Below are 14,009 nucleotides of genomic sequence, written 5' to 3'. Positions count from 1 at the left end.
GATTCCTGTTCAGCAGTGAAGGAATTCTGGTTACACATTATTTTGGGTTTTAAACTAATTCTGTAGGCACCTACCACATGGCTTTCAGCATTACAGTTTCCTCCCAATAGCAATGCATTACTACATATAAATTGGAGTTGATAAAAAATTGACAGAAAAAACCCCACTATCACATAAGTTATCAAAGCCAAACTTTCAGGCTTAAGCAGAAATTAAGTGTTTTCTAATCACAGTGTTAAGGGAGCTGTATAACACAGAACCTCTAGAAAATTTCTAGCATTGACACAGGAAATAAAGTTTGGCCTTTCTAAAGCATATCTAAGCACAGAGCTGCCAACCAAAACCTGTCTTCCACATTCACCTGCTACCTACAGTGACACATCTAAACCCATTTTGGCACTGACCTAATTTTTCTAAGTTCTCATGTAGGTACCTGATTTGATGCTCTTTGCAACTGTTGTTACAAAGAATAATTATATGGACAATTTCCATGGGGAAGGCAGACCAACAACTGCATTTGCTGGGGGGAACCAGCAGCTGTATACTTGCCAGTTTTCTTTCAGTTTTACAGAGAAGATGACAAAGTATTAGAAAATTTTCTTTAGATGAAAGGATGGAAACTTGTAAGCAAGTACAGTATTTATGTATGAAGCTGACAAAGCAGTGAGACACAAAGATTTATCCGATGGTACTATCTGGGCAGCAGTCACACCACGCAGAACAGTCCAGAAACCTAAAAATGGGACAGATGAACTCAGATTCCCCTGCCTCGTTGGTGGTGTCCCATTTAAATGAGACTTAATGTGATTCCTTAATGAGAAATTGTTAAACAACAAATGACAATATGAAGAAAGGCAGATATTTCCACATACTTCTTTTTCACTCAGCTGCCCCAATACTCTGAACAAACATGCAAAACCCCACATTTTCAGGTTATATCTCATGTAGCATCATTTTTAGTTTTATTGGTTGTTTCTATTTAGGACTGGTGAAAAAGTACGAACCAACCTTTTTATATTCACTATCACTGTAACAGTCATTTAAACACATTTAATCACTACTCTAGTTAACTTCAAGATGCTTAATAACACAATACAGAGCAATGATCCACTTTGTTTCATTAGATCTGGCCTCCCTAGTTGCACACTTCGAGGTCAATCTGTCACCAGCAGAATGATCCACTTTGCCTTGTTTGATGAGAGGGGTACTCTTGTTGTTTCTAAGCTACCAACATTACAACAAGCAGCATTCAAAAAGCTGCCAAAAAACCCTCCTAAATGCAATTTACTTACAGATATCAAGGCATATGGAATACAGCAAACTTCATGAATATCAAATATCATTATTTTAAAAATCAGTTAATTTCTGACTATATTCATGGCATTATATTTAGCACATGTGATTACTTAGAATATTTAGACATATGCAATACAGTAATTTTAATTTATGTTGTCCTGCATTCATTTTCCAAAGGTCACAAGTAGTCAACCCAAAAATGCTAAGCAGGACTTTAACAGGAAGTCCAGCAGTATAAAACAATGAAATACATGTAAATTGCATATAGCAGATTTACTAAGACATGCTCATGAGACACTACCGTGTTGAAAAATGTGCATACATTAATAAACTTTCTGGATGAATGATAGTAATAATGTGTGCCAATGCCAAATTCCTCTTACAGCATGAGGGACTAAACTGAAGCTTGGAAAACTCACTTGCCTACTTGGCATCAGAGAATTGTGATTTTTTTGTTGTAAATTAGCAGGGCATGTAATTAACTTCCGCAAATTTAATAAAGAAGTAAGCAGTTGTGAGGATTATCACTTCACACTTCAAAGTGCAAGTGAATTCTCTGTGATCCTGCAGGCAGTGCAAAAGTCTCCACTACTACAAAGAGTGAGTACAGTAGGCTTTTTCCCCCATCAAGGGAAGTATGGATTGTTTCTCAGCACATTATTCATTCCCTTCAAAACTTCCAAGATGTAATAACTTACCTTCTCCCAATAAAAGCTTCAAAAGCAGTTAAATACTTTTTATTAAAGTCTTTCAATGGCCTAAAAATTTATAATTTCTACTGCTCTGCTGCCTGGAAAAGCTATAAGGTGTACCTAAAACATTACCTGTAGCTCTTGGCTAACTCTTCTTTTCACACCAAAGTTCAACAGCATAGCATACCCATATTAAAGGTGATAGCATATAATTAACATACGATGACTTCCCTAAGGAACCGGGTGCAGTGGTAAGGTATTTAATTAATAAACCTCTGCATACACTGAATGGAGTCAACACCACCTCACCACCTGTAACTGTAAACAGAAAATCCAATTAATGCGTTTCCAGTGTGGCTCCGAACAAACTTTGCATTTCTCTAGTTATCATCTTTCAGTGGGCAAAAAGGATACACAGATTCTGAGAACAGGAAATTCTAACAATGTGAACTGTGTGTGGTGACCAGAATTGCCACATCAACTTAGCGAAAGCAAACAATGCTGTTCAGTACAATACATTGAAGTCCATGCACTTGCTGGGTGCGGGACAAGGGAGGGTGGATATATTATTTACCAGGTAGAGGACTTCTCTCTTGGTAGAGTGACTGAGAAGCCTGGAGGGTGAACTGATAGAATCTTTGAGTATAAGAACAGGTTAATGTCCAATGGGAATAATTCCACACTTCTCTCTCCTGAAATACTGAAAAACTGGAGGAGAAGAATAAGAGGTTTTGAAAAACTGCTTATACATGAAGACTTAGTGTTCTTAAATCCTATGCTTTTATACTTATTGCATTTTATATACATGTATAATTAACAAAAAACTCCCATAGTACAGGGTTTTTCACACTAGCACTAGACTGAATGTTGAAGCTTGACAAATACAGACTAAAGCTGTCTTATTTCTAAACAGTAAAGATAATTAATCACTGGTATAGCTTATGTAAGTTGAAGTAATTTATCTCTAGCCCAAAAATATTTAAATAGAGGTTAATTTTTCCCCTAAGAGATACATTCTATTTTCACCATGACTGTAAGAAATAAACTGGGATATGCAAGAGATCAAAACAGATAATAATGAGTATTCCATCTGGCCTTCAAAATTCATATGATGGTTTTTCAGATGCAGATGGAGAAAAATGCTATTTGAGGTACTCATAGCTGGTAGAACTGTGCTGCACCAAGAGCCTTTTACTGAGTACACAAAATCGTCCTTGTTAGCATGAGGTGTACGGTGTGCACTGTGCCCACAGTCCCTCCATTCACAGTTTTCCTTGGAAATCTCTTCAGTTCCATCGAGTTTAGGCTTGGCTCTCTGCTTTTCCTGGAGGCTTTCTGGTGATTTAAAAGTGAGAGGCTGAAGTGACAAAGTAACAATTTATTTTAAAAATACTGTTTAGAAACAACAGTATTTTAAAGGACAATTAAGACAAATTTTGCAGTTTAAAGAAAAGGCTGGATCATGTTTTTCCATGGTGTTAAGTGCTTAAATAAGCTGTAGCAGCTGGGCACAGGAAAGAGAACAAGCCAGGTACTGCATCAAGCGGAGTGACAATGAGCTCCTCTGTGGTACAAAACAATGTCTAATCTCTTACAATTCCCTTGCTCACTGACTTTAATAAAAATACAATAGGAGAAGTAATGGATTTAGGACAAGTGTATTATCCTTTCTTCTATTTAATGCCTTTTAACAGAGCCTGTACAAGCTGCACATGATATAAGATTACTTAGAGTTAGATGCCAATAATGTTTATGAAACCACAAGTACTTTCACCCAAAACATCCTACAGGCATTCCAGACCATGTAATTTATGTCAATAATCCCCAAATTCTCCTGTGTGGGTCATCCTTCTGGGCTCTATGGCATTATAAATAAAATGACACAGTCACTTGTTGCTTCTCAAAGAAAAAAGCAGGCAAGAATACAGAAAGCAGTCTATCTACAAGTGATTATTTCTAGCAGTTCAGAAATTCAGAACAGGGAAATCACACTGAAAAGCAAAATGAAACATCTTCTGTACAGTTTCACTATATTTTTCTTACTGCATTTATTCTGTATTCTTACTTACGCTTATTTTCAAATAAACAAATGTGAATTCATTTGTTGTAAACGTGAATTAAGCCAAATGAAAATACAACTATTCATACACAGAGTTATTTTGGCGTATGTATGTACAATGTACACAAGTGGCTTGGATCTAGACATACCCAGGCAAACATTATTTACGAAAGTAATTACTTTAAGCCACTTGTCAAATCTACACAGGAAAGATCAGCCTTGACAGAAAGTATTTAAGCACTGGTTTCTCTTTGTCTACTGATAATACCAAAAGAATCCAAACGTGTATTTACACATTATATACTTTTAAGTCAGGCTTTACTACTGATTAATTCACAAACATCTGCCATGAATATTTTCCTGCTACATTCAAAATGTTCTCCAGAATGAACTTTAATTTCCTCTAAATACCACATTAAGCACAGTAAATGGTCCACTCAAGATTTTAGGCATAATTACATGCATTAAGAATATAAATATTTTCTTGATTCCCTATGATTTAAGTTAGTAATTGTAAAAGCCATCGGCAGAAAGTATGTCAACAGTGTACGTGTATGCTGCTCCTTTCTTTCCATCTCCAGTGGAAGAAACTGGCCTCTCAAACCCTCTTCTCACAAAAGGAGACTAAAGAAACTGGGAAAAAAATTATACAATTCATTGCTGTATTTATCTTCAACTTGGAATGAAAGAAAGGTGAAAATTCCCAACTGACATCATCAGTTTGAGGAAATAAGAGTTCATCCATCCGTAAGAACTCAGGCAAGTGCTTGCAGCACGAGGTCAGCGAATTCTGCTTGGCACCATCCCATTCATCAGCATATTGCAGAAAGGAAAGATTTTCATCCAGTATATATTGGTAATAATAAGAAACTGAATCTACCAGCTCTCTGCTGTACATGAAGTATCTCCCACACCATACTGGTGATTTTAAAAACAAATTACGAACAAAAAAATATCTTTCAAACAGTTACTGTATTTTCAGGACAGGACCAAGACATTAAATGTAAAGGAGGAGAAATTATGGGATTAAAGCTACCTAAAATGTAATTAGGAAGATTTTGATTTACTCGTCATAGTACATATATGCTGAAAAATACAATGAGCATAGGCAGAGTGTAAGTATCAATTATTAGTTCATCATCCATCACAGTAACAAAACAAAGCTTGATGCCTTTCTTTTAAGTTGAATATGCACTAGATGATTCTGGTACCATTACATTAAAAAGGAGTCTAACTGCTCTTTTCATAATGGCAATTACTTTTGCTCTTAGAAAATGTGTTTGATTTGAAAAACTAATCTGACTTTAACAGTGGAATTTATATATCTCGCAGGACTTGTGGAAGCACCCTGTGCAGCTGAACACTGGAAGTTCAAATGCAGTGAACACTGATCCTGACCTACTGTGAAAGCCACCTTTCAACTGAAAACTGGAAGCTCAAACACTGCAGACATTGATACTGACCTGACAATTTTGTCTTCACATCACTAACATCAATAATCTGCACCAACTCAACTATAAATAGTATTCTTGTGGTCAGATGTATCTATCACAATACCACTGCCTAAAAATTATCCTGTGCTGGAATTCAAGATTTCGTGCACTTACAAAGACCTGTAGGAATATCTTTTGCAGAGGGTCAGTCTCTAAGGACTAGAATGGAATCATGCTGGAAGGTTAATGGAAGAAAATCCTGCAATAATGTTCGCTTAACTATATTAGATGATATTAACTTAAATACTTCTGTCTTCATGACTGAACAATCTCATAAAATACATTTTTTAAACTGATTTTAGAATTTGCACATTCTGATCTATAAATTCGTACATATTTGAATTTTACTTTGAAATCTCCTGCTATCCAAAATGATAAATGAATAATAAACTAATAATAAAGTTAAACTCAGTATCTACCTCATGTCTCTGCAGATACCGGCACCAGACAGATTTAAAATATAAAATCAAAATTACTCTGATTGCTTTCTGAAATTATATATGCACTGTTCTAATACATGCAAATAACAGACGTATTTTTATTCTACAATACCTTTTTAGAAGGTTATAGCCAAAATAATATTTAAAGGTATATCACATCTGAAAGACTAGTACCCTTAGTAACAGCAGGTAGTCATTTCTAAGAAGGCAGTGGAAACAAAACAGACAACAATATATGTGTAAAGGAAGCTATTCCAAGCTTATACCAACATTACATGTTGCTGATCTTGGACCATATTGTGCCATTGATTTTTAAGGAGAACTTTTAAATTATTTCATTGATGGTTCCTTAACAACCGTTGGCTATTTTATTTCTGCTGACAGGGGATTGAGAAATCAATTCTCTGAGAGACAGGATGAACAGTTAACACTATTCAACTGCTAAGCCAGGTCACTGCACAAAGGTGAACTCACCAACTGTAGGCAATGTGGGCTTAGGTGGAGGAAAAATTATAATTAACAAGTTATAACATAATGCAAGAAGGCGAGCAATCAAATACAAATCTCAGATTTAAGTGCAGTCAACTGACACACACTGTCAACTTTCTATTTTTCTCCTCTTAAACCTTTTGGAGATTTCAGTTACAGTTACAGTTGTGGAGGCTTACTGATAAAGAGAATCCTCTAAAGCAGACAATTTACATTTATGAAAAAAGACAAATACCTTCTACAACTCTCAACCACTTAAAATTCTTTAAAAATTCTCAAGTGTCTTCACTTAAATTGCTCCCAAGATTATGCAGAAAACAGTAAAAAAAGAGACTAACATTTTTACATTGTGCCTTAAAAACAAAACAAAAACAACCCACGAATACCAAGGGTTTTTCCTTGTAATCTCCTAGTTTTCCTGAAAGGAAAAATAGCTGGGAACACTCAGAGCACAGACAAGAACTGTTTGTTCCACACTTCTGCTATGGTAAGAACAGACTATTTGCAGTGGCTATGTATTATACCAGCAAATACCTTCAAAAGGCAAATCCTGAGAAGTTCTCTCCCAGTCCTGTCCCATCCTCCCTTTTTTTGAAAACAATCTGTTTGGAAAAAAGTATTAATTCCAGTCCATGCTTTCTCTTAATGATTTTTTGGCCCTGCAAAGAGGAAGCCTTGAACAGTAGCTGCAATCCACATGGAAATACTACAGATTGTGCTGGACAGGGAACTCTCTCTGTGGCCAACAAGCTACCTGCAGAATGCAATGGATTTGGGAAGTGCAGGGTGATCAAACAGCCAAAATACACTCCTAACATTCAGCTCCTGCTTTAGAGAGGAGGCATAAACTGCTTTTTTCACCAATCCCATACGGTTTCCCCCTAGACCTGCAAATCACTACTGCACAGTCAATCCTGCAGTATAACATATAGAAGGCAACCACAGGCCTTCTCTGCAACACAAAACATTAAAGAGGCAAAGCAAAATCTACAGGAGTGCCTCACAACCCAGTGGCTAAACATCTAAATAAACCCAGTAGTGGCTGGAAATGCTCAAGAATTGCTGTTACAGCCTTACAGCCACACAAATCTATTTGTGGAAGGTGTGTAACTGGACCTAAGGATTGATTTACCAGGAAAAGAAAAGTAACTAGGCAGAGCTTTCACAGACTTTTACCATCAAAAATGTCCATTTTATGAAGGCCTACTGTCTACCTTACAATTTAAACATACAAGTCACAAAGGAAGACAAGCAAGAAGATCCAAGATCAGCAGGACTCAGGCATTATGCCCCAAAGCACTTTCCTGAAGAGATTCCCTACTGACTATAGTTCCTGTGTGCAGCCTTTGTCTCAAGGGGAGCATTAATTTGTGCCTCCCCACTCTGTTCATCCACCCCTTCCCATTAAACAAAGGACTTTAATTCCTTTGAAACCTCCACTGTTGTTGACAGTCAGCTGAGACTGGTCATGTATAACATCGGTTACTGAGAATACAACTGGTAGAGCAACGTGACTTCAAGAACCTGGTGTGTTCATAAAAAAAAGGATTAAAAAACCCCAATGAATGACAAGAAGTGTAAGTTACAAACAGAAGGTGACAAAGACATTTTGACAGGTGAACTACATATGAAGTATTAGTAACGAGACTGAAGGACTAGGTAATGAAATGGATGAGAAACTGAAGCTGGGTGAAGACAGATTAATAATGCAGATTTAAGATTTTCATTTTATTAATTTAAATGGCATTTCTAGATTTGAGATTTTTATTTATTGTCTCCCTTACTTTGAGAATTATCTGACATTTTCTGTTTTCAAACACATATCAACCTTCTGTAGTTAAAAAAATGGGTACGAGCAACTCTGTCATACAACCATAATGGTACCTACCACTCATTACAGTTACGTGATCACTATTACAAGTTTTATTTCAAGCACACTTCAGTTACGACTCCTTGCAATCACAAAAGTGCCAACTTCTTCCTTAGCACAGGAAGAACATAGATTGCTACATGAAATCCTCAGAGCATCCAGAAGGGTACACTCAAAAGCTTAACAAGAAGGTTCTATCATAAGGAACTGAGCAAAGCTGTTTCCAAAGACAGCCACACAAGAAAGTAAGCAAGAAGAGCTCAAGACTGGGTAGAACAGCATCACAACACTCATTTTGGTCATCTCATACCAATGTAAAATTTAGCCTTAGGTTGAACTTTGAATTCGCTATGGACAGGATTTTTGCCTGCACCTTTCTTTAAGATGAATTAAAAGGTGAAAGACTGTGTGGATGCTATTTGAAACTGTAGGCATAAGCTGCACTGTTCCTCTGAGCATGTGAAACCTTTTGTAAAAGATAAAAATCACTGCCCACGTGTACCTAGGGCTGGGCTCACATGTCAGATAAGACCTTAAATGAAGCATACATGGTTTTCTCTCTCTGGACTTATGTGAAAGCCTTTAAATCACTCAACAATAGCCTTTTTTTCTGGCTTAGACCAATCAGGGAATAAAATACTTTTCAAGCCAGATGAAGACTAGTTCTTCAGCAACAGAAGTTACCAAAGAAGTGCTTTTTAACATTGCATCATGAAGTTGAACATTTTGGAGGGATGTTCACTTTCAGTTTTTATTAATTTCTAAACACTAGGTAGGGCCAAAAAACTCCACTGCACTTCAATACTGCTAAATTAACCCACCAGTACCAATATAACAATGTTTTTCTTAGTACTTGCTATCAAAAAAGCCATGGGAGAAAACAGTATTTTTTACTACTTAACTGTTAAGCATAAACAGTCTATTTCCACTATGATAAACTACTGTAGTAATTAATTAGAGAATGTGTTTTATATACCACCTGAAATATTTATAGAAGATTAATGAAATAAAGAAAAATTAATAACTAGACTACTAGCAAAGTGTAGGAGACTCAAAAGTCAAGTGGCAGTAAAATACCAATTTGCAAAAACATACTTGGAAGTTAATAATTATTACACATTTCTAATTTACAAAGAAACACCACTGCTACCCTGTGATAATTGAGCTCATTTAAGCAGCTTTCCACAACATTCCAAAATTAATTTAAACTAGCAGTCTTTATTTACCATGCGCTCAATGACACAAAGTGCAATCACACCAAGAAAATACATTCCCTTGCTGGCTACAGGAATACTAGCATTACCATCATAGTGGAACTTAACAGCAAGAATAATTCAGAAGTGACGGATGGACTTTGAATTACAACTAAACACTGATGTGAGTTTGATGAAGCATTGTCAATTCTCACATAAAGTTGTGTCAGCAAGAAAATACCAGTTAAATTTCAGAAGTTACAATTAGCTTAATCTGTGAAAACTTCTGCCAACTCAGCAAATCATTCCAGTAATTTTTCAACTCACAATAATAATTACTTTAAAATACATATAAAAATAGTAGCAGTGATTTGTATTATACATGAAGGAGATCAATAACAAAACCCAACAATACCAATGTTTCAATTCAATGTAGAGAGTGCTTAATGATTTGCTTTTATAGGTCAAGTACTTACATATTCAGGTTTTAATTTCTTGTCTCCTCCTCTTACAGCTACTTTTTCAAGCTTGTCTATGCTCTGCATGATCAGCTCCTCATCTTTAAGTCTAAGCTCTTCATGTATTATTTCAATGTCACGAACAGGATCTACACTTCCTTCAACATGAGTGATATCATCATCTTCAAATGCTCCTAAAACAAAAGAACAAGTAAATTACTTATTAAGCTGAAACGACAAGAAATACATATTTAGAACACACTATTACAAATCATAAGAACTGGAGATGAAAAGGTCAGTAGGTCTGCCATACTGCCCATGTACAAGCATCACATGCAATGCTTTATATCATACTGTTTTAGTATGTTAATTTATGTATCAGCTCCAAAATCCAAAGCGCTCTCTATAAATACAAAGCACAGAACTTTGCCATTCAGGAGAGCACTTAAGGCATCTTTAAGAGTTTCTTCTACATAGGAATAGGTTACAGCAGTTTCCTGAGAATAGGTAACAGTGTTTTTAACAGTATCCAACTTACCAGTAGCAAATACAGTAACTAAATTGAAAATCACAGAATATTTTAATACACCCAGTACTGACTACAAGAACCATGGAAAGAAAACCTCACAAAATCACCCTGCCAGTGGCTGACCAATTTTACGCATTAAGAAAAGAAGTTCTAGACAAAGAATTCTGAAGTTCTGAACGACTCTTAGTGTTTCCAAGGGAAACAGGGCTTAGAAAAAAAGGCCTGAAATCATCTGGCAGACCTCGTCCCTGTTTCAATCTACTTTATCACTGTGGTTCTGACGGTGATTAGATAATGAACCACTCAGACACACAATTTACACAGCAGCTAATTTCATCGGCCTGATTTGAGGGTATGGTTTTTAGGGGGCCATCAAAGAAGCAGATGAAGGTGCATTTGTCATATATGAGTGACAACCATTCACACTATCTGAACAAAATGGTGCTGGCCCTTATTAGAAACACATGCTATTATCACATATTTAAAGTGCAGTTGAAGCCATAATTTCAAATTGCCAACTGGAAACATAAGGTTAAAACAACCAGATATTACTGAAGCATGTGTGCTGACTTCATGCCCTTCTGATGACAATCTGGCAACATAATTCAACTAGGATTTAAATTATCAGATAAGTAGCATCATCAAAAAAAAAAAAAAAAAATTCCACCCCCCCCAAAAATCAATACCTATTTTAAAAATAAAAATATTAACAGTTAAAATCTGTATATTACTTCTTCCTGGATCAATTTTCAGAGTATTTGCATGCCTAGTCTGTAACATTAAAGATATGCCTGAGAAATCAACCACAAAAATAACATAATTTTAACATTACTAAAATTAAAATCAACTGATTCTTTACACAGTAAAAAAACCTAAGCCATTTCTTATACTGAAAAAGATAGGAAACAGGGTAGACAACAAACAATTCTTGAAACTATATACAGAAAGTTGCGGGGGTTCTTTGTTGTCATGCACATCTTAAACTGCATCTTTTATTTTAACTTACTGAAAACAGTGGTTTTAGCAACAACAATTTTACATCAAAGCACATGGAGCACAGGTTTAAAATGTTGTTGACAGTCAAATGTCAAAATTACTTTCACATAACTCATGAAAAGTCTTTAAAACAGTGGTTACCAGAATTTCCCTCCTCTCTCATTAACTGTTTGTCTCCAAAGATCATCAGTGAGCTCTGATGCTGGCAGTGACAGGAGAACAGACTGCTGTGTCAAATGGAAACGCACTACACCAACCCACACCAATGCCAGACAATTATGGAAGAGATACTGTAGCCCTGGGTTTTAAATACTTACCTGTGCACCCGACAGAACAGGACATGGGCTGTTTAGATGAACAAATACTAGGAAACAGCTTAACAGCTCTGTTCTAATTTACAAGAAAAATACTGAATGAAAAGGGAGAAGTAGGAAGATATCACCACGCATATCAACAAAGAGTCTACTTGCCTGGCCTTCTCAACAGGTAAGTAGTATTTATGCAGCTAAAAATCTATCATCAAGAAAAGGTTTATGTATTAAAAAAAAAACCGTCTGTTAACATCTAAATAATATATTCTCAACTTGTTTACATCTTCTTTCTTCATTTGGTGTCCAACGGTTTAAAAAACAACAAAAATCCCCACACTGTTAAAGTCAGGAGAAAAGCTCCATGAGTACAAAGATCTTACATTCAGAACACAAAAATAAATAAAGTAAACAGTTTGTTTTGGTCTTTAGGAAGAATGATGCTTTTATGTAAAAGGAAGTGTAAGGTGAATTAGCAACAACAAAAAACAGTTTATACTTTTCTATTTTCTTCAACAACAGTAAAATACTTCTCCAGCAATTATCTTCATTTCTTCACATCTTCCTGTTCCTTTTCACAAAAAATCCAGTTCTTTACTCATCCAAAACCAATTAATTCAGTGTATTTCCACCCCTATAAAACTGAATCTATGCATTTCATGTGCACTCTCTTCCCAATCCACTAAAGGCTCTAACCTATGGGCACTTCCATGTTCTGCCAGCATTTTCTTCAAGTCTCCTCCTCCTGTCTCACCCGTGTCAGCAGCCATCCTGCAGCTCTTTAGGCAACATCGATGAGAAGAGACCCCTGTCTGGCAACAGGCAGTTGTTTGCTTGGGTAAAAAGCCCCTCTACTGAGTTTTTGATTTCCCACTCAAGGTAATAATTTAGCCTTCTCTCCTCCTCACTGGGTTGCCTGACTCTTCTCATGGAAGAAATGAACACTACTTGAATATTCCAACAAAACCATGGATTTTGAGCTTCAATTTATTATTCTTAGAAGAAAAGTATGTTTTTCAAGCCTGAAAAGGAGAAGATCTATCAACAGTTGTGCTGACAAAGGCCATACATGTCTCTTCTAAATTGATAGGAAATCCATTAAATTTATCATGGCAGGTTTCATTTTTTCTTAAGTTATCAAGAACACTTAGATAAGAGAAATTTAAATCTCTTCCTATTTAGACAGACACAGTCCATGAGGAAGTAGTAGGTGTAAGATTTTCCATACACAAAAGACCAAACTGGCATTAATGTCCACATTTTGGTACAAACAAGAGATTCTTCTTGATAAGCAACAGGCATTGAGCTTCATTTGTCCATGTTTACTTCAGTCATCAATATAAAACAAAACAGATCATCCTCTGAGCACGCTGAATGTGTCTTGAATAATCTCTTCTGCCAGCCTGAAGCCTGTTTTGCAATGAAAGTCTGGCACAAACCACATTGAGCACTGCAGGGAATTCAATTCTGGTCTGCAGAGCTGCACGCAGACATAGCAAGCTGTTACTGGTGGTAACCCTAGGAATTAGGCTCCGGGCAAGAAATGAGATGTCTTGGAAAAAGTATAACTGTGAGAAATTAGCAAAGTTAAACTACTAGAATAACTGTTTAAAAAACCATCCACATAAAAATTTAAAGTAGTAGGAAAAAATGGAATCGTAAAACTGATTCAAGAAATAGGACAGATGAGAAAGTGAGTATAGTATTTGCAACTTTCAAAGATGAAAATAAGAACTATAATAATGGCCCGTCTTCGCAAGCGAAGATCCGGGGAAGGTCTTTCCACCTTCCAGCCTGCGCATTGGATTTTTTAGGTGAGACACAGTGTGCGCCGAACTGAGCCCACCCTTTAATCCTAAGGTTCATCTGCCGGGGCCAAGCAAGCTTGGACGGTGGCAGCGAGGTCCTTAGGACGTAGGTGGGTTGCCTTTAAGGGCTAACGAGCCCCACCTGCCCGGGAGTGGCCCTGACCGGGAATCGAACCCGGGTCTCCGCGGTGATAGCGCGGCGCCTTTACCACTAGACCACCAGGGGCTCCTCAAGAACTATAATACTAATCTACAAATCTTAGCTGAAATAGATTGTTAACTAACGGCTATTCATTACTTTGTCTCTCTGCCTTTGCTTGAAATTCCTGTCAAGCAAGGCCTTTAACTCTCATTTATTAGGCAAGATGGTACGATAGC

General features: G+C 36.5%; 1 protein-coding gene across 1 annotated transcript in view; it reads right to left on the bottom strand.

Annotated features, from left to right (window-relative positions):
• Positions 1 to 14,009, bottom strand: part of OLA1 (Obg like ATPase 1) — a 96,551-nt gene that overhangs the window by 41,322 nt on the left and 41,220 nt on the right. Inside the window, exon 5 of the mRNA XM_050339741.1 lies at positions 10,009 to 10,184. Coding sequence (XP_050195698.1) covers positions 10,009 to 10,184 — 176 coding nt within the window. The remainder of the gene's footprint in view (positions 1 to 10,008; positions 10,185 to 14,009) is intronic.

The sequence above is a fragment of the Myiozetetes cayanensis genome, unplaced genomic scaffold (genome assembly GCF_022539395.1).
Source record: "Myiozetetes cayanensis isolate MyiCay16 unplaced genomic scaffold, myiCay2020 scf9, whole genome shotgun sequence".
In the NCBI taxonomy this organism is placed as follows: domain Eukaryota; kingdom Metazoa; phylum Chordata; class Aves; order Passeriformes; family Tyrannidae; genus Myiozetetes; species Myiozetetes cayanensis.
The sequence above is the reverse complement of the archived record's forward strand: the minus strand, read 5'-3'. Positions and strand labels throughout refer to the sequence as shown.